This window comes from Antechinus flavipes, chromosome 1, assembly GCF_016432865.1.
Source record: "Antechinus flavipes isolate AdamAnt ecotype Samford, QLD, Australia chromosome 1, AdamAnt_v2, whole genome shotgun sequence".
NCBI lineage: Eukaryota > Metazoa > Chordata > Mammalia > Dasyuromorphia > Dasyuridae > Antechinus > Antechinus flavipes.
The window spans coordinates 660,245,645-660,271,178 of record NC_067398.1 but is presented as its reverse complement, the minus strand read 5'-3'; the positions used below and the strand labels follow the sequence as shown (position 1 = coordinate 660,271,178).

At 36.5% G+C, this 25,534-nt stretch overlaps 1 protein-coding gene across 3 annotated transcripts in view; it reads left to right on the top strand.

Annotated features, from left to right (window-relative positions):
* KDM4B (lysine demethylase 4B) overlaps positions 1-25,534 on the top strand; it is a 282,960-nt gene that overhangs the window by 199,031 nt on the left and 58,395 nt on the right. For 2 of the 3 annotated variants that reach the window (XM_051971832.1, XM_051971831.1), the window contains exons 9-10: positions 16,744-16,940; positions 25,088-25,189. In XM_051971832.1, coding sequence (XP_051827792.1) covers positions 16,744-16,940; positions 25,088-25,189 — 299 coding nt within the window. The remainder of the gene's footprint in view (positions 1-16,743; positions 16,941-25,087; positions 25,190-25,534) is intronic. The other variant, XM_051971833.1, reaches the window with a different exon arrangement.

Genomic DNA, 25,534 nt, shown 5'->3' with positions numbered 1-25,534 from the left:
AGAGTAGGATGAAATTTCCAGAGAATGTGAGCATATGTGCATATTGAAAAATATTTACCCAAAATGGTGGGAAATACCTTTGGGAGCCCTTTTGTTTCCTGGGGTGAGATGCATGTTGATTTTGGAAATCTGGAGGATAAGGAATGACAATAAGGCAAATGGAACTACACTTGGATTTTTTTTTTCTTTACCTGGAATTTATTTCCACAGGTTACTAGCAACAAAGGATAATTCCCTTTCCTCCTGACATCAATATTGAAATGTTTTCTCTGAGTCTTTAAAAAAAATACCAGGTGTGAGTTTAGTGGCTATTGCTTTTGGCTATCTCACTTCCATCTCCTTAGCTTGTCTAATCTGAAGTCCATTGCTTTTTCCAGAATTTCTAACTACCTCTTTTACTAAAATGTTCTTTCCTGTGAATCCTTACTTGAAGCACCAAATATTATCACTAACCATTTTTATTCAGGACAGAACACCTCTTCACCGAGGTGAAGTTATTGTATTATATGGAACTATCTACTAAGACATTTACTCACCCCCTTCAAATTAATCTTGGCATTTTTACATCTGGGGTTGCAGATAACCTTGTTCATGACACTGGTGTCAAACATGGTTATTAATAAAGAAAACTGCTTTTATAGATAAGACTTTCTCTATCCTTTCTTTTTTTTATGCTTTTCTTTTGGAAGATAATTAAGTGGAAGGATTATTGCACCTGGTTAAGTACACCTGGATTGTGTTAACTGTACTACTGTCCTATTGTGTGATCTTAGGCAAATCATTTCATTGGGCATTAGTCTTATCATCTATAAAATAAGAGTGTTGGACTAGATCTCTCTGGAGAACTCTTTTAATGTTGACATTCTATATTAAGTCAATAATACATTGTCAGTCTCACTTGTTTTTTGCTTGTTTGCACCAAGTTTTAATGCAACTAGAATTTTCTTCCTTTAGTCTGTTAAGTTTCTCCAGATCAGTTGATTGCAATACTATACTGATATGAGACCAGGATAATCAATTCATTGCCTCAGAAGAATTAGAATTCTTTTTTTAAAAAATAAAAATAACTTTTTATTTTAAAAAATACATGCAAAAATAGTTTTCAACATTCACTCTTGCAAAACCTATCTGTCTAGCAAGGGAAGTGCTAAAAGGTGTCTGGATTTTGGTATGCCCCAAGTTTGTTTTACTACTGTTTGTTAAAATGACCCATTTTATATGATTTCATTCATCTTAAATGAAATTATCATGGTTTATAAAAGATAAAGTGACAAATGCAGAGGCCATAATAGAAGAAGATAGTAACAAATTCAAACAGCTAATGACAATCTTTGTCATTAGAAAAGGATCTTAGGAGCAGTGGTAAAGTAGCAAAGCTAGGATTTGAACCATCTAATTTTCTCCAAAGCTTTCTTTTCTCTTCGTACAAATTATTCCATTTCTTGCTGAGTTTTAGCTCATAAATACCCTGTGATGATCTCTAGATTTGGTATTATACAAAGATCCCCTCTGTAAAGTTAACATTTAACAAAAGATTCCAGAGAATGTTAAGCTCTTATACTTGGAAAGAGCAGAGAGCCCAGGCTGAGAAGCTTATACTCTGATCTTGACTGGAGTACTTATTATAAATAGCTTGACCTGGGGACAAACCTTTTTTTCTGTGTTCAGCTTTCAGGATGATGACTGAAAAATAATATTACTTGGACTACTTACATCACAAGGAAACTTATTAGTAAACTACAAAGCTCTGTAGAAAAGTGTGTCACTTTCACCTTTCATATTGCCAAAGGTGGTAGACCTATTATTTCAGTTTTCTTTCCACAAAAGAGTTAAAAGTTGCTGGGAGGAAACAAAAGGGAACTGTCCAACAATGGAACAAATGCCTCAAAAGGTGTAGTGAGCATCTGATCTCTTTTGAGCCATCCTTAAGGAAGCCGTGTGACTCCAGGGCAGGAGTCTATACAAGGGTTCCTGAATTTTTTTGTGAGCCTGGACTGAATTTTCCCTAAAGTGCTGTCCAACTCTGAATTGTATGTGCTATTTGAACCATTCATTTAAGAATATTGATTTTTCCCCCCCTTCTCTGGAACTTTGGATGTTTGGAACATGTTAAGTTGGTTGGGGAGTTAGGGTTTATGTTAGCTGCTTAGTCTGTGGCAGCTTTTTTCTTTGTCTATGAAATGGGGATAGTATTTATCTTTATTCAGTTCTATCTATGATGGAAAAAAAGTAATAAGAGCTTATAGAGCGTTTTGCAAATATACTGCAATAAGAATGGTAAGTAATAAGATCTTGGCAATTTTATTGAGTATTAATATTTATTCCTCTGTAAAGGTTAAATTTTATTTCATTTTGAAACTCTCTGGAAGGGAGCTTCTTGTGAAGAAGCTGATGTTTCCTAGTAACAGGATTGGCTGCTTCTGCCTCTGTACTTGGAGAAGAGGTTAATCTATCTCATGGATTGTATGAACACTTGACTTTCAGGCCAAAGGTTTGTTGAGAGTAAACCAGCTTTCATACTTTTATTTGGCCAGTTTTTTAATGCTTTGTTGTCCATTTCAAATGGGAAATTGCCATAAGAAGTATCAGATGAAAAGTTAGGGAATATGGTGAGAACATAAAGGTAGTGGGTTCCTCAGAAATAACCTTTCAGGTCACTCTGGATTAGTACTAGACAAAGTGCACACATTTTTTTTAGTTGTTGTTTTTGTGTTTAAACCAAACCAGCATTTAACTAGGTCAACCTTTGAGACTTTATATGGCTTATTACAATTTGTGGGAATCTTTCTGTGTTCATTCAGGCATTTTTCCTGATGTCTGAAACAGTAACAACATAAAACGGAGTCCATTAATTTAATGCTGTAATGCAGAATGTATTACCTTAGGGTACTGTTGCTTATCTGTAGAAAAGGGATATTTGCTGAGTGACAGTGAAGTATAGAATTCATCTTCAATGTTGCCTCTGTTTCTCTGTGTGTGTGTGTGTGTGTATGTGTGTGTGTGTGTGTGTGTGTGTGTGAATAATATAAACATTACAATGTTTATTTTTTAAAAATCTACTTATTGCAATCTTGGAGTCTGGATTCCTATAACCAGAGGCAAACTACAAGCCCTAAAACATTTTTCTCATTTTCCACTGAACTTGCCAGCTATTCCTAGGAGACTCTGATTATGAATATTCTGCTGTTTGATCTGTCAATCTTTTCATGCACATGGTGACAGCCATTCTGTTCCTTAGCACTTTAGTATAGCAATCTGGGCCCCAAATGAGAGACAGCCAGGGAAAAGCAAAGATGCTTAGATTAGATCCCTGAGTCCCCAAACTCTGGAGTTGTAGATTTTTTCATTTGTCAGTTGGCTGTGACAAGTGTGCGGCCTTCATGTTGCTATTTAGTCATGGTCTATGCATTTGGTGACCCTGCCACTCTTAGTTCTTTGCTGCCTCTGTAAAAGGACTAAATCCCCTAGGAAGCCCAGCAGAAGGAACAGTATCCTGATTGTGCTGTTTCCTGTTAGTTGGGGCAAGATGAAAGGAATGGTCTACACACAGCTGAAGGCATAGCACTCCAGCCATGCTCCTAATAAGACTCCACAGTCCCAGGACTATTTACTTTTCCTTATCCCTTTGGATAAGGGCAACAATCACTCTTTGGAGCATTTAAATCAGTTGAGGCAAAGAGTGTATTTACAAATGTGAATTTATTTAATGTATTAATAAATGTAATAAAATGTAATTATATTTACAAAACTGTTTATATGGTTTATCCATTATCAGTAAATTGAAGCCTCATCAGTTGTTAACACTTCTTTCTAGAAGTGTTCTGCCCCCTCACACTCCTAGTCATTGTAAATTCATTTATTCATTACATATTTGAGTATATGCTTATACTCTGCTAGGTTCCTTGGAGACAAAGTACTGACATTTTTTCTGCTTTCAAGTTTCTTAACTTCTATTTGGGACAATAAGATATGCATGCTGACACTCAAAAAAATCAGTAACAATACAACAGTGTAAGAGTCATTCTGAAATAACTAGAGAATATGTTGGTTTTCGTGTTACATTACATAGTTTGAAATCCCACCTATGTGACCTCAGATCACTGAGCCTCAATTTCTTTCTCTGTAAAAATGAGATGATTGGGCTAGATTATCCCTTGGAGGTCTCTTTATCTCTTAATTCTGTGTTCTTAGGTGTTGTCATAGTAATGTACATAAATGTCAAGAGAAGTAACAGAGAATTAAGTGCTCTAAATTCAATGGAAGGAAAAATCACTTGCTCATATGGTGAAGAAAAACTTCCTGGAAGAAGTGCGATTTTGAGGTTCAAAACGTTTATTGAGTACCTGTTCTTTTGTAGTCTCTGTGCTAGGTTTTTCCAAAGAGGAAAAAAAAGGAGGGGAGAATAAATACAAAAAATTAAAATAGCTCCCCTTTTCAAGGAGCTTTTATTGAATTGGACTTGAAGAAGTAGAAACATGGAAGAAAAGCCCTTATTACAGACAATGAAGGTGATTAATTTTTCATAAATCATAGCATACAATTTCAATTCAGCAAGCATTATATGCCTACTGTGTGTATAGAACTAAGTTAGGAATCACTTAGATAAGACATAGTCCCTATCCTCATTGATTTTATAGTTTAAAAGGATAAGACATCAACACTAATATAAATATCTGTAACACACTTATCTTTCTTTATTTAGAGAGAGTGTTAACTACAAACCCATAATAAGTGATTTTAACAAACTCACATGTTTCTAACTGGTAGTCTTTGATTTATACAACCTAACTCTGATGATTCCATTGTTTTAAAACCCCAGTCATTGTCACAAGGGAAAAAATAACTTGAGTATATTGCCCGTGATATTAATTTGCTATTTCTACCCCTTTCAAAGAGTAAGTTATTAGCATTTATCCTGGTATAACTTAGATATATCAATTTTAGATAACATTCAGTTAAATTTTAAGTACTCTGTGTCCCACATTGGTCTTAATATAGGGTACTCATAAGGGAAAAAAAAAGTTGAAAAAAGTTTTGAAAGAAAAATATGTGAAAAGCAACATCAATTATGGGCAACCAGAAAGATTTGTAGGGGAAGAGCATGACCAATTAGACTAATATAGTGAGTGAAATTTTCCTTAACTGCTCTCAAAGCATTGAGAGGCTTTGGAGGGAATATTAGTTTCTAACAGTCATAAAAATTATTTTTGGAAATGGAGTGGGACAGTGTGTGTTTATCTGGGTAGAAAAGTTGTTCTGTTATGCAATTCTAGAAGTCATTTTATAGGCATAATGGTACCACGTAAATTATAATCTTTCCTTTTCCTTCCTTGGTCTTTCTTCTTCATACAAGACTTTTTTTTAATCACACAAAAAAAAGGCAGGGGAGGAAGGGAGAGAAATAAATACAAGCTCCAATTTTTTTCTTGCCTTTTTCTTTTCTTTTCTTATATTTTTATCTTCCCAATTATGTTATCAGCCCGTTCAAAGCAGGGACCAAGCTTTCTACAGTAAACTACATTCACACTTACAGTTTAGAACTGATAATGATTCAAATATGGTACACATGATTTCTTAGCAAAAAAAAAAAAAAATTTCAAACAGGGTTTTTTCCTGTTCTGGATTTTCACAAACATATTTTCAGAATTCATTCTAAAGTCTGCATCATTTTTCCAAATCACATAAACATCTGTGAAATAAACAGGTTGAACCATTCTTGAAACTTAAAGGACTTTATGATTATAAAACATTATAGGAACTGTCTTTCCATTTTAATCTTAACTTTTAAAAAATATATACATCTGAATTTCCCTTCTTATTTTTATGATCATATCTGAAAATAAAAACTTAATTCTTCAGTGGTTCTTGATTTGAGAATATTTATTTAAAAGGATCTGTGATTTCAGTGCTATCATTCTTTCATCCACTATCAGAGATTTTATCTGCTCCATGCCTTTGTAAATGGTCTATTTGAGCTATTACACAAAATATTCTTCTCTTATTTTGACCAATCTTTTACTAATAAGACTACTTGAACTTAATTAGACTGGTCATTGGACAAAAGATACACTGTCCATCTCTTAAGACAATATCTGAAGGTTTTCTAACAATGTAGGGCCTTCTAGAGCTTATACTCTACTGGCATATCCTCAAAGATCCAAGTCACTTTCATGTTAGATTAAAGCAACAGAAACTCAGCAGATGACCTGAAATAATAAATAAAGCTTAGAGAAACATAATGTCCAGAAATTAAGGAACATACTTTCTTTTAGTCAGATAATATGTAGATTAATTTTAGGATGTCATGTTTTATGGAAGATAATGGATAAGTGTAATGATCATGCTAGCACCCAGGACACCCCAGAATCAGCTGGAGTCAGGATAAGCAAAAGTCTTTAACCTTTATTCTTGGCCCCAGACGCAGGATTGAATAGGATGGAAGCAGAATCAATGCGACTGCCTTCCCCGTAATCTACCACCAAGAGTGTGTCCCTGGCTAGCTTTACTCTTCCTCCTCGTCCCTCCTACAATGCTCTATACACCAATCATTGAGCCAGTACGGATAGTGGAAAGGACCATTTTCCAAGCATATTTGTCCAATAGAGTATTGTCCAATCAGAAGTTAGCCTCAAGTGCTCGGCAGTCCTGACTTCAGTGCATAGTTTCAGCCCTCTACAGATAAGTTGCAGAGTATACATAAGAGGGCAAGTAAAATGGTGCTAGATCTCAAGATCATGTTTAGTTGAAGGATCTGGGAGTGTATATCCTGAAGAAAAGAAGATTCAGGGTAGCCATGAAATCGGTCTTTCAGGTATTTGAAGAGTTATTCATTGAACTCAATGTCTTATCTAGTTCTTCTCAACTCCTAACATTCTAGGAGTCAGCTATGATTCTGTAAAATCACAATTTTAACTGACTTCTTTCTGAATCAGACTTACAGTAATTATGGTCTCCAGCCTCCACTTCCCAAATCCAAAAGCACATGTTTGTTACCATTTATAATACCTACCTTATATAGTGGTTCCTCAAAAAAAAAAAAAAAAAATAGTAACGGATAAGTGAGTGTTCTAACTTATTGGCTGGTCTTTTAAGAAATCTCAAGAGATATAGATAGTGAAAAACTGGAAAACTGTTTTTCCATCTCTGCTCACAGCTGGGCCCACAGGAATCCAAGTAAATTGTAGGGGAATTATGCAAAATAAGTGAACTCTGGCTAATAATAATAAATGTAAACTAAAGTGCTATAAAAAAAGTAGGTTATTAGTCCCTGAAGAGTCTTCACTTCACTCTCATATGGCAGCATTTAGACCACTTAAAGGTTTGGGATTTGGAGCATCCCTTCTTAAGTGAATTTAGCCAAGTGAATATAGGAGCAATGGATTATCATCTATCTTGAATAAATATGTAGATTTATTCTAGTGAATAATGACAGTTTTAAAACAGTTTAAAGCCCAAACTAAATGTAGCCTCTTATTTTTAATAAGTTGAGAGATTTTCTTTTGTTTTGTTTTGCTTTATTTTTTAAATACTTTTATTTTTTGAGATGTGTTACCTTGAGAATTGTGAGATTGAGTGGCTTGGAAGAATCTGAACATCAAAACTAGGCATTTCTATCTATCTTAAATACTTGGTTTCAGAAATTCAACAATCATGACTACCTCTGAGAAGCTGGATGTTATTTGACTAAGCAGAGTGAATTTTGTTTGGTCTTTATATTTCACAAATATTTTTTCTCTCATGGTGACTTTCAGAAGAAGTGATTGATTATGACAACATTTGATACATTACTAAAAATGCATCTCCATATTGTGTTTAATTGGTGATCATGAAATAAAATGACAGCTGCTTAATGTTTTCAAATTGGCATTTTGACCAATTAAATTTTTAACAGAGTTCAGTAAAGGTTATTATTATGTGGGAAGATATTCTAGAGTGGGGGAGGAGAGTGGGTAGGCAGTAACAGATCAGGTCTTAGAACAGTCAGTTAATTTTGTTTGTGGGTTTAATTTATTAATGTAGTATTACATTAATGGGTATAATTAATTAATGTAAGTTACATTTATCTAACTAGTAATCTTTAAATTCAACAGATTATTAAGCCTATGTTTTTTAAAGGACTCTTTGCTGAGTACTAGAGACTCAGAGATGAATAAACAATTCTTGCCTTCAAGGAGCTTATGATATCCTAGTAGAAGGTCATAGAACATTTAGACAAATAATCAATATGAGATTGAATGTGATAGGAGAGATCTAGACAGAGGTCTGTAAGGAAATTTGAGAAAGGAAGATATGGCCATTGAGTCCTTCAAGTCCTTGCTAGGTTTTTGGTTATATGAGTTTGATAGTTGTTTTATGCTAAGCGAGTTAGTGAAAAGAATTAGGTAGCAAGTTTGAGATTACCTGCTGCAGTCCTGTGAATATCCTGGTATCTCTTTGACAAGGTTACAGGGCCTCCAGGTGAGCCTGACTATTCTTGTGCCCTTAGTGAGAATTCTGGGGAAGAGAAGGGAGAGTTTTTGATTCTTCGATGTTTGTTCGTGCTTTTAAGCAGTTCTTGTTCTGAGTAAAGTGAGAGGCATTAAAAAACATTCAACTGATTAATTAAATTGTCACAGTCACACTGCTCAGAAGAGCTGTCAAGGGTTTTTTGAGGTGCATTTTGCCAAATTTTCAGGCCTCTGCTGATGCAAAGCACAGCAGAGAGGCTGATTTCCTTTCTCATATGTGGGGATGGAGAGGGAGAGGTATTAGGGGTCATAGTATCTGTGTACTCATATAACTTCAGATTAATTTTCATTGTTAAAGTATGCTGACTTCAAGCCGAATGTAGCTTCCTGAATCAAGACATATTCATTCTGTTACTGCAAGCAAGATCAGGAAGTTTGTGGAGATAGGGGCTGTGGGTTCTAATCTCATCTGTGACACTAGCTCTGGGTTGAATATGAAATTCTTCATCTCTCTCTCCATGTATAAACTAAGGTTAATACTAATTCAGTTGCTGAGGGGAAAATATTTGCAAACCTTAAATTATATACATATAAGTTATTATCAAAACAGTTTGAGAGTCAAGAGCCCCATCACATCCTTGAGGTTTGATATCAGTCTGTTGCTTCCTGCCTTTGAGGTCCTGGCAATACCCCTTCAGTGACAGTGGTTCATCAGCCTGCCAATACATGTTCTGGGCTTTACTGCAAGGATTTCTTGCTTTGCCTCCAGATAGTAAAGCTTAGTAATTATCAGCCATCCCAGCTTTTTGCTGGAATGGATTGGCAAAGGGACTGTCTCCCAAATGGGCTCAATACTCATTATTCTGCAGTTTTCCTAGAGCTTTTCAGGGCAGTGAAGGCCCCTAGTGCCTTAAAAGGGCTGGTCTCTTTGCACTTTATGTACCAGTTAGAGTACAGTGGACTCTAGGGTGCTCTCAGTTCTGTAGGAGGTCTTTCAAGATCTTTTCTCTCCTCCCTTTCTATTTGTCCCTAATTTCTCCATTAGGAAGTAATGACATAGACCAATTCCCTTTTGAGAGAGTTTTCCATCTCTGTCTTGAAGACTGACAGGGGAATGCTAAGCTGTAAAAAGGGAATTGAGAACACTCAGCTTTAATTTCAGTAACTACAGTAGTTCTCTATACAAACATTGGTATCAAAGGATAGGGAGAGGACAGACACAAAGCGGGGTAAAAGAGAACATTTAGGACTGTTTTAGGAAAACAAATATGGGTAAGATTTGTTCTGGTTCTATTTCTTCCTTTCCCCAAGCTCTGTTTTACTCTTAACTGCCCCTTTGCAGACAAAGCCACAGTATGAAGGCAGGAGGAATGCCAGGCAATTTCCGCATGTTAACTTGTAGGAAAAGTACTAACTAAATTATTCATGAGCTTTATTGTGTTTGCATTGAAATACAATTAAAACTAGTCACAGCACTCATCCTATTGGTTTTTATTTAAGATTGCATCAACCAAACTCCTTAGGATGATTATCAAATCAGGGGAGAATGATGCCAGTCAACATGTGAAGAAATTAGCTCTTTAGCCCTTCCTTCTTCTTTGATGTAACCTCATTTCTAGTTTGGGCTCCTTCATCTTGTATGTTTGAAATAATGGACAGTTTGGGCTAGAGTAGGAAGCTTGATTCAGATTCTTGCTCAAATCATTGGACATCTTAGGGCCTCTGTTTCTTTATTGGTAAAATGAGGGTGTTGGAAAAGTTTAGCAGAGAAGAGGAAATTATTGTGATAGCTAGCATTTAGCAATTTAAGATTTGCCAAACCTTTTACAAATAAAGTGTATGACAACCTTGGAGGTAGATATTATCATTATCTCCCTTTTACAGATTAGAAAACTGAGACTGGGAGAGACCAAATGCTTTAACCAGGGTCATACATCTAGTATTAGTATCCGTGGCAGAATTTGTCTGATTCTCTGCCTGTGGTCCAGTGTTCCATTTACTATGCTATTGAATTTACTCCTCTGTAAATTGAGAGAGCTGACATAGATGATCTCTGAGATCCCTTCAACTCTGTGATACTGTGATTCTGCCAACTTTACATAGAGTGGATTGAAAAATGGAGAAGATGGCAGTAGGAAGATCTATTAAGAAGCAATTGTAGTGGTTCAGGTAAACTGATCAGATAAAACTACCTCCTTTATTTTTTGCCTTCTCCCCCCAATCTTTCTTCACTTTCTGCTATCTCTCTTCCTATATAAAACCCTTTTCTATGACCTTCAAGCTAATTGTGCTATATTTCGTGGGCAAAGTGGAGAGTGGGCTACATTATACTAGGTATAATGTGAGAGGCCCTGGGAATGCTTTCCCCCCACTCTCTACTATAAATCTCCCCTATCCCAGCTTGCTGTATTGTTGAAAATACCTGTCATAGAAATCTGTTTCTCTGAATGATCTTTTAAAATACCAGATACAGGAAATAGCATGTTGTAGTATAAAGAACACTGGATTAGATGGTCAAGAGACCTGAGTTTGAATCCAGTTCTGTTGTTTACTAGCTCTGTGACTACAGGAAAATTAACCTCTCTGGATCTTCCTTCTCTGAAAGAGATTAGTTGAGGACCTTTCCAACTAGGAGAGCACCAGTGTGAAATAGCCCTAAGTTCCACAAACTTCATAGTGTCTTTAAAAGTTTGGAACAATGGGGATGCACTTTCTACTTCATGCAGCTTTTAGTTGTCTTCTTTGTTACTCATCAGAGAAGTAAGCTGGCCTGTCTCTGGGACCAACAGGTGATCTGCTCTATAAAGTGAATCTTCATGTTCTCCTGCATGGATGCACACAGGTGCTTTTTTAAAAATTACTTAAGGAAAAGTAATTGAAAAGCCACTCAATACAAATCCCTTAAGCTACACATGATGGTGACACTGGGGAAAGCTTCAGGTTGGCCAGGAGTCTGAAACATAGGCACCATCTGTGTTCCAGCAACTCCTTGGCCAAATTACATTCCAAGCCTTTCTTTCCAGCACTATTTTTCATTAAATGAATTGAGTTTGTTGGAAATCGCCTGGCCATAAATATTCCCTCCTGCTCAGTACAGTCAGGTTATTACTGCTCCCCAAGTCAATGCTTCAGAACAGAGCAGAAGGCGACTAGCACTCTTTGTTAAATGAAAAACAGAAATAAAAAATGCTGGGCTTCAGGAACTGGTGCAGCAGAGAATTCTGCAGAGAATATTTCTCCCCCTTTCCTGCCTAAATTACTTCAGATTCCTGGCCAGAAATTTTAAATGTTTATTAATGAATTGAGTACATTTGGAAGGGAGCTGTCAGAGGTAGAATAATAACATTGAGTCTTTTTAAAATTAAGATTGTCTGTTCCTCTGAATTTTTGCTGAGAAACTGATGATGACAATATGGTGGTTGAGAGAGGAGTCATGCTTAAAATTGTGAGAGAGATTTAAACCCACATTCCTAGAAACTGCTCTTAGAGACAAGATACTATAAAAATAATATTTTTATTTTTAGGGCTTATAAAGCATTTTCCCTCCTCAAAAAACTCTATGACTTAGGTACTATAAGTGCTTTTAATCTCTATTTTAAATATGAAGAATCAGATGTTACTTGTCCTTGGTCATGCAGCTGGGTGAGTCTCAGAGCAAGGATTCAGACTCACTTCTGTGACACAGCCTCATAGCTTTTCCGTTATACGTTTCAAATTTAGCAAAAGTCTCAGAGAATTGTAAAATTTTAAGATTAGTGACTTCCTTACAAGTCATTCAGTTCTGTCTCTTCCAAGCTATAAGTTCTCTCACTGATGTAGGAAATTAGCTTCTGCTATTTTGAATACTTGTATCTATCGACCTTTCAGTTTAGACCAGCTCTCTCCTCAGAGTAACAGAGTAACAGTTGAGTAACATTAGACTAGTGTTTTATATTTTTTTCCACTTGTGACCCTCTTTGAGAAAATTTTATGTGACTCTGAATATATATAGGTATATGAATTTTAGGCATAAAAATCAAACATTATAGATAATGAATCATAATGTCATGACCCCCATGTTCACTTATGAGACCCCATATGGAGTTCCAAATCACATTTAAAGAAGCTGAGCACTAAAGAAGTTCCTTAGGAACTCATCACACTCAGAAGTTATGGTTTCGTTTACTCCCCTGGATACTCTCCTGATTTCTTAGAGATAATTTTTCTGGGATTTGTGACCTTTCCTTCCTTTTTTTTCTCATGTAATCTGGAGGAAAGAGTAAGGAACAACAAATGAACAGTTAAAGTTCCAGACTGGTACAGACAAGATATCCTCTAGTCCAACCCCCACATCTTTCAGATGAGAAAAGAAGTCAGAAAACTTTCTCAAGATCTCAGAAATATTAAGATGGAAGTCAGAGATTAAAGGTTTCTGATTATGATTATGCTTATCCCCTATTTGTAATCCTATTAAAGCACAAGTCTGACCATAACATTGCTGCTTATCATTAAATTATTCAGAAACTTTGAGTGACTCCCCATTGCCTCTAAAATAAAGCACAAAATACGCCATAGTATATAAAGTTCTTCTCCATCTGGAAGCCTCCCTCTCCTGGCATTTCCATTCTCCCATACCAACCACATGGACTATCATTTCCTCCTCTCCCCTTGGCCAGACTCTACACACTCGTTGCATTTATACCTTTGCATAAGCAAGCCACTTCTTTCTATTCCCACATTAACTCTGTAAACTTTTCCCTCCTTCTTTCCTAATGCTTTCTCTTCATCTCTGCTTCTTAAAATCCTTAGAATTCAAGAAAGTTCAATTCAATTGCTACCTTCTCAGTGAAGTTTTCTCCCCTTATATTCCTTTTCTCCCCATTTGTTAGTCCTCTTTCTCTCCTAAAGTTACTTTATTATTTTTATCTTAATGTATTTTAAAATCTCTTGCCTCCTATTTCCAAGTAGGATATAAGCTTCTTTGAAGGCAGGAAATGTTTCATTTTGCCATTTTGGTCTTTACATGGCATTCCTTGAACATTTTAAAGTACTTAATAAGTACTTGTTGATTTGACTATAGAGGCTAATATAAAGGGGAGATTTTTCTTCTTTTCTTTTTTTGTTTTAGTAATAATAATTTTATTTTTCAAAATATGTGCAGATAGCTTTCAACATTCACCCTTGCAAAACCTTGTGTTCCAATTTTTCTTCTTCCCCTCTCCCCTAGATAGCAAGTAATCAGATATATGTTAAATATGTGTTGTTTATTATTATTATTATTATTATTATTATTATTATTATTATTATTATTATTATTATATAATATAATAGCGTTTGCTAGAAAGGCAATTCCTTGGTGGCAAGATCCCAATAGAGAGATATAAAGTTTTTAGCAGAAAAATCCTATCCTAGCAGAGAAATCCCAGCAGAAAGGTAAAGAGGGCATAGTCCTGTTAGGGAAATAGGTGAGAGATAGAGGTTAACGCTGGAAAGAGAATGTGTTTCCAGTGGGCAGAGAATCCCTTGACATTTTTGCTGCTTTGGGCCTCTGCTGCAAAGGATTGAGCCCAGCTGCCACCTTTTATAATTGAAACCTTGGCTAGAAGCTGAGGGCAGCTTGAGTTGAAATCAGAGGAAAACTGGGAATGATCCTGAGCTTAATTTTGAATGCTATGGAGGTCTATAGAAATCTAGATCTCCAGCTCAGGCTAAGTAAGAGTGGTCCTGGACTCAACCAGACCCACCCAGATAATCAATGAAACCGCTTTATCTTGATTCCCTGGGGCAGGTCTCTCTGGGGAGCATTTAAGTGAGGGAGAGGGAGAAGGAGAGGGAGGAAGGGGAGGGTGTGTGTGTGTAAGTGTGTGTTTCGGGGCTCCCCTTGTCACTAGTATGAACATTCTATTATAAGGTTTGTACAAAGAATTTCATTTTCCAAACCTATCAAATTTTCATAAACTAAATTTAGGTTATAGGTTCAATCTACCTTGGTTAATAATTTTATGAGAAACCACATAATCTATTAAGCCCGTGGAGTTAGGCTTCCTCAATCAACAAATAGAGATAGCTAGTTTGGGGACTTCTTGAGTATTTCCTGGCCATTAAATATGATTAGTCATGTTTTTCTCTAAGCTGTTAAGTAATGGTCCCAGAAGTTATCTCAGGTATTTCTGCTAGAAGAGCAAGTCTTTTGCTCTTCTTCCCAGAGCCTTAATGACTGACAGATCCTTGGTGCTCAATCTTGAATTTCCCGAAGTTATTATTCTGAGAAGTTCTCAGTTTCCTGTTTCACTGAGTAATGAAGAACCCATTCAGGTAGCATGTTATTTCAACTACTTTATTCTGATGGAATGTTTGTTGTGACAGAGGTTTGTCATCAATCTGGACACAGTGTAGTAGTTATCCTTTCCTATCATCTTGTAGACTACTGTATATTATAATTAAAAGAAAGAGATAATTAGAGTAAGGAGACCTGAGTTTAACCACTGAATCTATCACTTAGATTTCTGAATTTGTCAGTTTTCTTCAGCTTTCAATCTCAGTTTCCCCCATTTGTAAAATAGACTGTAATATTTGTCATCCTATAATCCCTAAATCACAACTAGGTTGGGAGGAACACGTGTGTGTGTGTGTGTGTGTGTGTGTGTGTGTGTAAACTGTGATTATAATCTTCGATTCTTCTTTCTACGTCCTGCCTTCTACACTCCCAGCTCTCCCCCCAATTGATTTTCCTTTTGTAAAATGAATATTCTTCACAAAAGTTATTTTCAAGGAAAAGCAATTCCCATGCTAGATTTTGGTATGTTTGAGGGAGACGACTGAGCTTCTTGTTTTGAACTACATAACTGTTTAGCTGTTTTTTACACATTTTGGGAATCCACTGTTTTCCTGGTAACTCTTTGGGAGAGTGAAATCCATTTGTTTGAGACCACAGTTTTTATTAAAAATTTCTTTTCTCTCCCTACTGGAGAAGACTTTATCATCCATATCTTTGTGAATATTCATTCCACCAATCAACTCTTCTGTACTCTTATGAGCTAGTTGCTGGAGTCTTGAGAGGGTTAAGAAACTTGATGGCTATGTAGTGACTGGTGATGTATGTGGCACAGACTGACTGGGCTTGAACCTAGGCTTACCCTCTATTCACACATTATCTATTGCATATTCATTTTAAGTGTTAACTGGGTTTCTTAACTTCTTTGCCTGTTTATTGTTTTTTTAAAAACAAAATAATGCACATCAGATTCTTATCCACTAATCTCCAGCCACTTTGTTAACAATCAGTTTTCCTCTTTGGTTATCTTGCTTAAAACTTCATTCCATGTAGAGAGAACTACTTGGGTAACCTGTTCTGGTTGATCCTGACAAGTTTTGGGTCTAGCTCCTAGTAAAAAGTAGCATCTTCACTTTCTCCTGTCAAGTTCAATTATTAAAAGATTGGCACTATTTAAACAATATTCCTTTCCTTTCATCATCTTAATCCTTGCTTCTTTTTATGCAAGAGTACTTCAGTTTCAATCAACAATCATGTGATGTGCATTATGCCAGGCTTTGGGGGCACCTAGATGAAAAAACAACATAATATCTGCCTTGAGAGCACTTACTGTCTATTAGAGAGGATACAGCATGAACCTAAATATAATACAAAGTAGATTATGATAATGATAAAGGAAAAGCCCAGACTAGGTGCTCTAGGAAAATTTTAACCTAAGAGGTAATTCAAATTATTATCCCTAAATACTTTTTTTTTTTTTTTGTGAAATACTTTTATTTTGAAGTGAAGAAACGGACATTTAAAGAATTAAGTACCTTGCCTTAGGCTAAAGAGGTAACAAACATCAGATTTTAGACCCCTGAGTGTCAGAGCAAGAAAAGACCGTATGTCTAGACCAATCTTCTCATTTTCTTGAGAAAGAAATAGGCCAGGAGGAGACATGAAGAGGCTTGCCCAAGGCTGCACAAGGGAGTAGCTGCAGAGCCAGAGATTAGATGATAAAAAAGTGAGGACAGAATCTTTGCCAGCCAGGGGGGGGGGGGGTTACTGAATGAAACATAATGGAATATAAATATGTGTGATCTACTTTTCTTTCTTTCTTTCTTTCTTTCTTTCTTTCTTTCTTTCTTTCTTTCTTTCTTTCTTTCTTTCTTTCTTTCTTTCTTTCTTTCTTTCTTTCTTTCTGTCTTTCTTTCTTTCTGTCTTTCTGTCTGTCTTTCTTTCTGTCTGTCTTTCTTTCTGTCTGTCTTTCTGTCTGTCTTTCTTTCTGTCTGTCTTTCTGTCTTTCTCTTTTATTTTATTATTATTATTATTTTTTTGCAGTGCACCTGCCGAAAGGATATGGTGAAAATTTCAATGGATGTTTTTGTGAGAGTGCTACAGCCAGAGCGCTATGAACTGTGGAAGCAAGGAAAAGATATTACTGCTTTGGACCACATGAAGCCCACTGCACTAACTAGTCCCGAATTGATGGCTTGGAATGAGACTAAGGCTGTGCTGAAAGCTAAGCTCCTTCGGAGGTAAGATTTGTCATGAACAGGAGTGTTCAGAGGATCAGTTTCAGTTGCTTTTGCACTCATGCCATTCTGAAAGCAAGAGAGGGCCTAAAAGCAGTCCTCACTGGGAAAAAAGAGAGACATTTCTAGTTTCCATTCACAAATAGCAGACACAAGTGTGGATATTTTCAAAATCTCAAACTCTGGCCTTCTCTTTTTAACTGGATGAATGTATCTCTGGTGAAATTTGTTTTTAAAGGGTACTTCTGTATTCCTAAAATTGATGGACCCTAAGGCAAGAAGGCACTTTCTCTTTCTCCTACACAAGAAAAATCTGCCTTGGTAAGCACTGTGGTCTTTTTAAAGAAGTGCCATCAAAAGACATCCTCTTTTGTGTATCAAGACTTTTCTTCTTTCCTCTCACCACCTCTGTCCAGCTAGAAATCTTTCTGCTGCTCTTTAAGTTTATGCTCTTCCAGACTTGTCTTTCTTCTCTGACATCACACAAGTTTGTATATCTGCTTCTAAAAGAAAAGTATTTGTTTTAGAAAGTTTAATTTCTAGGGCAAGAGGACCCTGTTTCTCTTTCACAGAGAGGATGTTCAAAACCTTCTTGGCTTTTGGGAGATGACAAGCTGTTCCTCCAGTAATTTAGCTAGACTTCTGTAATATTTGAAGGAATGTATCTAGTACATCTTGCTTTAGTTTTTCCTGAACATTTAAAAACAAACAATTCACAAAATTGGTGATGCCACAGTGATTTCTAGAATGATTAAAAAACCTTGTATTGACAGAACTTTTTCAGAGTTCCAAGTGGGTCTAATTTAGAAACTTCTTATATTCATTTTTTAAAAATTCCTTGAGCACTCCAAATTTTCCCTGAAGTGTTTGTTGACTTATAGAATAGAAAGGTGCTTTAGGGGCTGTTTTGTAGGATGAAAGGAAAGAAGGAGGGAGTCATTACTTGTGGAGGCAATTGTCTTCATGAAAATACAGATTTAAACATTACTCTTTTGTCTAGGTTTGGAAATTATCTTTGTGCCAAGGATTAAAGAATACCTCAAAATTGGGTAACAAGCATTTTCTAAGCAGCTTTCTCTTCATAAACATACATTTTAAGCTTTGTTATTCATTTCAGAATGCTTTTCCAAGTGTCTGTCCCCTTTAGTGTTATCCGAGTCTGTCAAGGATACCTGTTTGTCATCAAATGCAACAATAGAATTCTCATATAGGGCCCAGTAAATATTACCTATGACTTTTTGAATCTGAACTCAGTGTTTAATTGATCCTTGATTAGGCTTTGTATTGGGGGGATGGAGGAAGTAGTAAGGAGGGAAGAATTTCTCTTCATTACACTACTTGGATGATTTGAAACTTGTCCCTCATCTCTATTTAAGATAGAATGGGGTCTTTAAATGGAATTTGGCCATCTCCCAATTACTTGGACTTATCAAGTCATAATAAACAATAAGAATACTCTTTACACTCATACATGATTACATGGGGGACTAAATTCTGAGACTCTGGAAGCAAGAAAGTTCTCTTTGAACTAGTCAGGTGCAAGGAGTTGTTCCTTATTAAGAAAAGAAATTTCACTAAATATTTAGAACATTTCTTTTCTTCCAATTGTTATTTTTTTTTTAAAGAGCTTTATTTAATTATCTCTACCTTAGGCTTGGCACTGTGACTGTTTTTGTGAACTTATACCACTTTTATGCATTATAGGTCATTTTGGCTTCATCAATTTCTTTGGACCTTTTCTTTGAAAATAGGTAATACTAGCTTAGTTATCTCATTATATCTGCTCCCAATATATAATAAAGTTATTCTTTCTCTCTTTATAATATCTTTTATGGTCTTTACTTCTGATTTCTTATTGTTTGTGTTACAAGAAAACAAAGTTCTGGTTGGGGCTCTCCTCATTCTCCCCCTCTGATCTTTTGGCACTTAAATCTTTATTTATTTATTTGATAATTATAACTTTTTATTGGCAGAACCCATGCCAGGGTAATTTTTTATAACATTATCCCTTGCACTCACTTCTGTTCTGATTTTTCCCCTCCTCCCTTCACCCCCTCCCCAGATGGTAAGCAGTCCTATACATGTTAAATATGTCAGTATATCCTAGATACAATAAATGTATGCAGAACTGAACAATTCTCTTATTGCACAGGAAGAATTGGATTCAAAAGATAAAAATAACCCAGGAAGAAAAACAAAAATGCAAGCAGTTTACATTCATTTTTTTTGGTTCTTTCTCTGGGTGTAGTTGCTTCTGTCCATCATTGATCAATTGAAACTGAGTTAGATCTTCTCTTTATCAAAGAAATCCACTTCCATCAGAATACATCCTCATACAGTATTGTTGTTGAAGTATATAATGATCTCTTGATTCTGCTCATTTCACTTAGCATCAATTCATGTAAGTCTCGCCAATCCTCTCTGTATTCATCCTGCTGGTCATTTCTTAAGAACAATAATATTCCATAATATTCATATACCACAATTTACTCAACCATTCTCCAATTGATGGGCATCCATTCATTTTCCAGTTTCTAGCCACTACAAACAGGGCTGCCACAAACATTTTGGCACATATAGGTCCCTTTCCCTTCTTAGTATCTCTTTGGGATATAAGCCCAGTAGTAGCACTGCTGGATCAAAGGATATGTACAGTTTGATGATTTTTTGGGCATAATTTCAGATTGTTCTCCAGAATGGTTGGATTCGTTCACAACTCCACCAACAATGCATCAGTATCCCAGTTTTCCCACATCCTCTCCAACATTCATCATTATTTTTTCCTGTCATCTTAGCCAATCTGACAGGTGTGGCACTTAAATCTTAAAGGTGAAGTGGATATACCGACTTAGCCCTAGGTAAGGAATACTCTGAGGTGGTATTTGCATAATGGTTGAATTGATGGTGGTCCAAGTTAATTGGTCAGCAGAGCTGATTGCCAATACACAGGAATAACACTTTCAAAACTGTTATCTGGCATAGAAGGTTTTCTAAATGGCCTGCTAATAGGACAACCAGAATCAAACTGGAAATGAGAACTAGTTCTCTATCTCGCTAGAGGAAGGAGGAAAAAAAAAAAAAAAACAACCTTTTCCAAGAAGAAACCTGAATTACCAGAGAATTGGTTGTTCCATATAGAAATATGTTTTATGCACAATATACCCTTCTTCCTTTCCTTCCCTGGTCTCCTCAGTCATTTGTGCCCCCCTTTTCTTTTAACACCCTTGAGATTCTACATGCTGTATGGCAAGAAAAGTACCAAGTAAAGCTGGTGCTGTCGTTCTTGTCATTCAATACTTTTCCCTCTTTCCACAGAAGCCCTTCTTTTCTGTTATTCTGTGACATGTTCATATTCTGAGAGGGGGACTGAATAGCAGATTAAATAATGTTCAAGCTCTCATTTTCTGTTAAAAAACCTTTGGGATGTAAAGTAACACAGATTTTTAAAAAAGTAATTGAGATCCCTTTTTCTTTGGAACGCTTGATTAATGATTAATTTTTTTTAAAGCTGATGACCAGAACTGATCTGGTTCATTCCTACAACTGAAGTATGGTTTACTTGGGTAAGGAAGAAAAAGCACTTCATTCTGCAGTGCTTTCCTCTTCTCTGTCTGTCTCCTCCCCTTTCTAACTAAAGTGTCTCATATGCAGTTTGTAAATATGGAGATAGCCTTTTTCTACCTGCCTCTCACCTACTTAGTCATGGACATAGATACACAGAGCTTTAAAGAGAAGTTGGAAAACACTTAGCAAATATGTTACTGGTTAAAATGGAATTGAAGCAGTCTGTCCCTCGCTATCCATCCTTTCCTGTTTTTTCCCTTTCCTTTCCTCCTTTTCTCCTCTCCATCTCCTTCTTTCCCCTCTTCTCCCCCCCCCCCTCTCTCTCTCTCTCTCTCCCTCCCCCTCCCCCTCCTCCTGTCCCTCTCCTTCTCCCTTTTTCTCCCCCCTCTCTCTCTTCTTTTTTCCTCCCCTCTCCCTCCTCCTCCCTTCCATACCCCTTCCCTTTTTCTTTCTTCACTGTTCCATTGACATTATTCTTAAGTGTAGCATGCTTTGGGGGGATGGAGTGATAGGGGATAAAAAGGGAAAAAAGAATTAAGTTTATATATATATATAAATACTTTTTTGATCTGGTAATTTTTTGAAACTGATGTTATGCTGGGTATATGACAATGTTCTCTTTTATTGTGCTTTTTTTTTGCTTTCTATTGCTTTTCTGGTTTTTCTTACTCTGTTTTTGTAAAATAAAATAAATTATAAAAATATATATAATTAAAAAAAATAATAAAATACTTACAGGTAATTAGTCCATAAAAAGGAATATCACACCTACTTCTCCAGAAATATCTTTTAAAGACTTCCCCCTCCTCTTTCCTTCATACTCCCCTGCTCCCAGGTCTATTTTTCTGAAGGGGACCTTATTACATTGGGATGTGTGGTTGCTGTGAATAGGCTAGTTAGTCATATTCTTCATATGCTGAATCTGATGCCATCTATAGTAGTCACATTTGCCAGATGTTTATTACCTTTTGTAATAATGAATTTTGTAAAAATGAAACTTTTGTGGGTTCCCTTGCTAGTGGGATTTGGGTGTATTACTCTGGTTCCTACTGATATTTAATTTCTGAAGCTTTTCTCCTTTCTTGAGTATAACAGAATCTGGTCCAACCAATTACTGAGCCAGAATCCCTCAAAAGCAAGTGGTCATCCAGACTTCTAAAAGAGGAGAGTCCACTAACTCTCAAGACAACCAACCCATTATACTATTTACTAGTTTTATTTATGATAAATACGACCCATTCATTCAATATATATTTATTAAGCATCTACTATGTGCCAGCATCATGCTGAGCACGGGGGGTACAAATAAGAAAAAATAGTCTTTGCCTTCAAGAAGCTTACAGTTTTAATGAGGAAGACAACATACAGAGGGAAGTAGAAGTGGGACAGATAGAGAGTGCCTAGCTTGGGAGCATGATGTTTGTCAAGTGGAAGCCAAGTTGAGCCACTGATCGAAAATGAAGTTATTTGCCCTTTTTAAAGGAAGGCTTAGGGTACACTCAAATCAGAAGTTAGAGGCAGCTGAGAGTGCCAAGAAGGAGTTCAAGATATTGCTGCTGGTCCTGCTTTCTTCAGCAAGCAGTGTTTTAAATTAAAGTCAGCTAAGGTTTTCCAACATGGAATGGTTTACTTAGTGGCCTTGCTTGTAGAGGGCTGAAACTATTGAGTCAATGCACTGAGGTCTGGACTGCAGAGCACTTGAGGCTAACTACTGATTGGACAATATGCTAATACTCTATTAGCATATGCTTGGTAAATGGTCCTTCCCATTATCCTGTGCTGGCTCAATGATATAGAGTAAGATGAGCCAGGGTCACTCTTTGGCCATAGATGAGGGAGAAGGCGGTCATGGAGATTCTGCTTCCATCCTGTTCAATCCTGCATCTAAAGACCAAGAATAAAGACTAAGGACTTTTGCTTATCCTGACTCCAGCTGATTCTGAGGTATTCTGGGGTGCTAGCATGGTCATCACACTTGCTCATCATTGGAGGTCTGCAAATAGGCTGGATGACCACTTTCTGGGGTACTTTAGACGGGACTCTTAGGTTAGGTACGGGTTGAATTAAGTGGTCTCTGAAATCTTTTTCCATTTTTAAATACTGTAATCCTCTGGAATGAGATATAGTAGATCATAGAATCATGCAGTCATATGATCAAAGTTCATGTAGTCTACGGCCTCATTTTACATATGACCAAAAGGCAAATGACGTTTTGCCCAAATTCACATGAGAACTAAGTAGTAAAACTGGGATTTGAACCCAGGATCTTTGATTTCAAATCCAGGGCTCTTTCTACTATGTTATGTTGCTTTTTTTTTTTTTTTTTTTTTAAACAAGACTTCCAGGAGGGATGGGCAGTAAAGAACATGGATCTGTTAATCTAGATAATTTTAATCCTATAGGAACATAGATTAAATGTTGGAAGGGATTGTTGAGGTCATTGAGGCCAGTTTCCACGTTTTATAAATGAGGAAGCTGAGGCCCAGAGAATTTAATGACATCCAGGGGTCACTCTGTTAGTAAAGTGTGATAGAGGATACAAACCCAGGTTCTATTGATTCTAAGCCTAACATTCTATTGACACCACATTTGAAAACAAACAAACAGTCCTCTGGAGACTATCTAAAGAGCCTTTTCTCTTGTATCTTTTCAAGGAGAGCTTTGAAAAAGCTGTCTCCTGATCATTTCAGCAGGTATGCTCTGCTGGCTCCACAGATACCTGTGTGTTTATGTGTGGGGCTATTTCCCCATTTAACAAAATTAACTAGGCATCTTATAGAATATTTGGCTTGTCTCTAGTGCTTCACCTTTCCCAAGATCTCCCATGCAAAGCACAAAGTGGAACTACTAAGTAACTCTTTTTCCTTTGGAGGAGAGATTGTTTTTAGGAACTTTAGCAGTGAGAAAAGCTGATCCTTATTGGTTCAGCTGAATGTTCCTGCTAATGAATATCTTGCAGGTGTGAAGTTAACATCTATACTTAGAGGGTGACCATATGGTTGGAGTCTAGCAATTATAAGTGATATGTGTGTAGATTCATTTTTCCTCTGTTAATCATTATTTTGTTTTAGTATCCCCTTCCCTTCTTCATTCAGTTTGTTATCTCATTAAAGGCTTTACTACTTTCTTTTACTCTACTCCAGTTCTAATTAGCAGCCTAGTTTCTGGATAGGCTCTGGGAATGGTGGTTAGCTGCATCTCTATTTCATCTGAGGCTTTGGTGGGTAGGTAGTTGTTGGAAGGATTCACTGCTTTATCATTCTGTAGCAGATGTAATGGTGCAGAATGAGAAAAAAAAAACATATGGAAGCCGCCATCATCTCCCAGTTTTCTTTTTACTAAAATTGGTGACATTTACAGCTTTTTAGAACAGACATTGCTCTTAAGTAATGAAGTATTTCTCATTTTATTTAACCCTTCTCTGCCCTCCTCAAGAAAAAAAAAGAATAGCGGTGACAAAAAGATAACAGGAGTAGAAAGAATATGTATCTGCCTTGTCACTCCCATGAGAATCCACTGATTTCACCCACGTTACCTCCCCTTGGAGAAAGAAGTATTGTGGTCAAGAGGAGAAAAGATTTGATGATGTAGGATATACATACATACATACATACATACACACACACAGACACACACACACATATATTCTATGTTTATTTTAAATTTGGTCAAGATTCAACTCAAATGGAAAAAAAGCTATTTAATTAATAAATAATTTTGTCAAATTTGCAACAAGAAGGTCTAAGGACTTTCTCCTTTCTCTCTATCTGCCTTCTATGCTTTTAGCAAAAGCTTATATTTCACAATCTTTAGTTTCTCCACTGACTATTTATTGAGGAGATTATAGAAAGAGATTCCTTCTTAAAATTTTGGGCAGAATGACCTATAGAGTCTATTCCAGCTCCAAAAATTGGGGTGTTGTGTAGTTTTTGTACTTTTGTAAGTCTTTATCTTCTCTAGCTCAGCTGGAAATGTCTGGTTGGGGATTAATAAAGCTATTTCTAGAGATTCTTTTCATCTAAAAGCTGTTTTCCCTACAGAGGAAGGTATTCTCTAGGCTTCCCTCTTCCATTGAGCTGTCAGCTTCTTATCTTTCTACTCTTGTTTTCTTCTTTTTTAGTCTACCTTCTTAAAATAAGCTGTTCACTTTAGTCCTTTTGTTGTTTTCTCCAAGTTATTCTTTGTCATGTGGAGTGAATTTGTAAGCTCACCCATTTCTCTTTCCTGCAAATATATTAAAATGATCTGCACAGCCATAACATTTTCCTAGGGATATTTTACTCTGAAATAAAGTGAGGCATTTATTTTTAGGAGCCTTCTTCTGGCTCTCCCTTTCCCTGCCCTGCCAAGAAATTAGGAAGGAAAGAAGTTAGTCTTTCCTAAAGTAGTCTTAAGGTGGAAAAGGGGAGCTCAGAATAAAGTAGTAATAATGGGTGTTTGTGTGTAATATATTCGCAATATTCATGTATGGGGGGAAAGTAAGGGAGGGGAATTAAAAAGCTAGACAGGGAAGTGTAATTAGATAATGTCTTAAAGAGATAAAGAAAAATCTTAGAGGAAAAAAACCCTGAAAATTTACATTCTAGACAAATTAGTCTGAAGGAAAACAGACACTGGAAAAAGACTGAGGAGGAGAGAAAACCAAATATAGAAAGGAAGAGAGAGCAGAACAGAAAGCCTGGCCTATCGTAAGTCAATTCTTTTTACTCTCTTCCAGGAAGTTTGTTTGACATTTTCATCCAGAATTTGCACTTGGTTCAAAGCATCCCTTGTCTCCTTTATGCCTAAATATAAGTAACACTCCTTTGACTTACAGTGTCAAAGAACCATTTCCAGAAGTTCGTTGGGTGTCAGGTTTGACTTCCCAGTTTCAGATGTCATCAGCATCCTCTGCTTGGCATCAACACTGCACCCATGTTTGATCATTCCCCTTGCCCTTCCCTCTCTTTCAACCCATTCTTTCCTTTATCACCCTAACCCTTTTCCCCTACCTCTCCTCCCCAGAGAAAGTATTCTCCCCATTCCTACTGTTG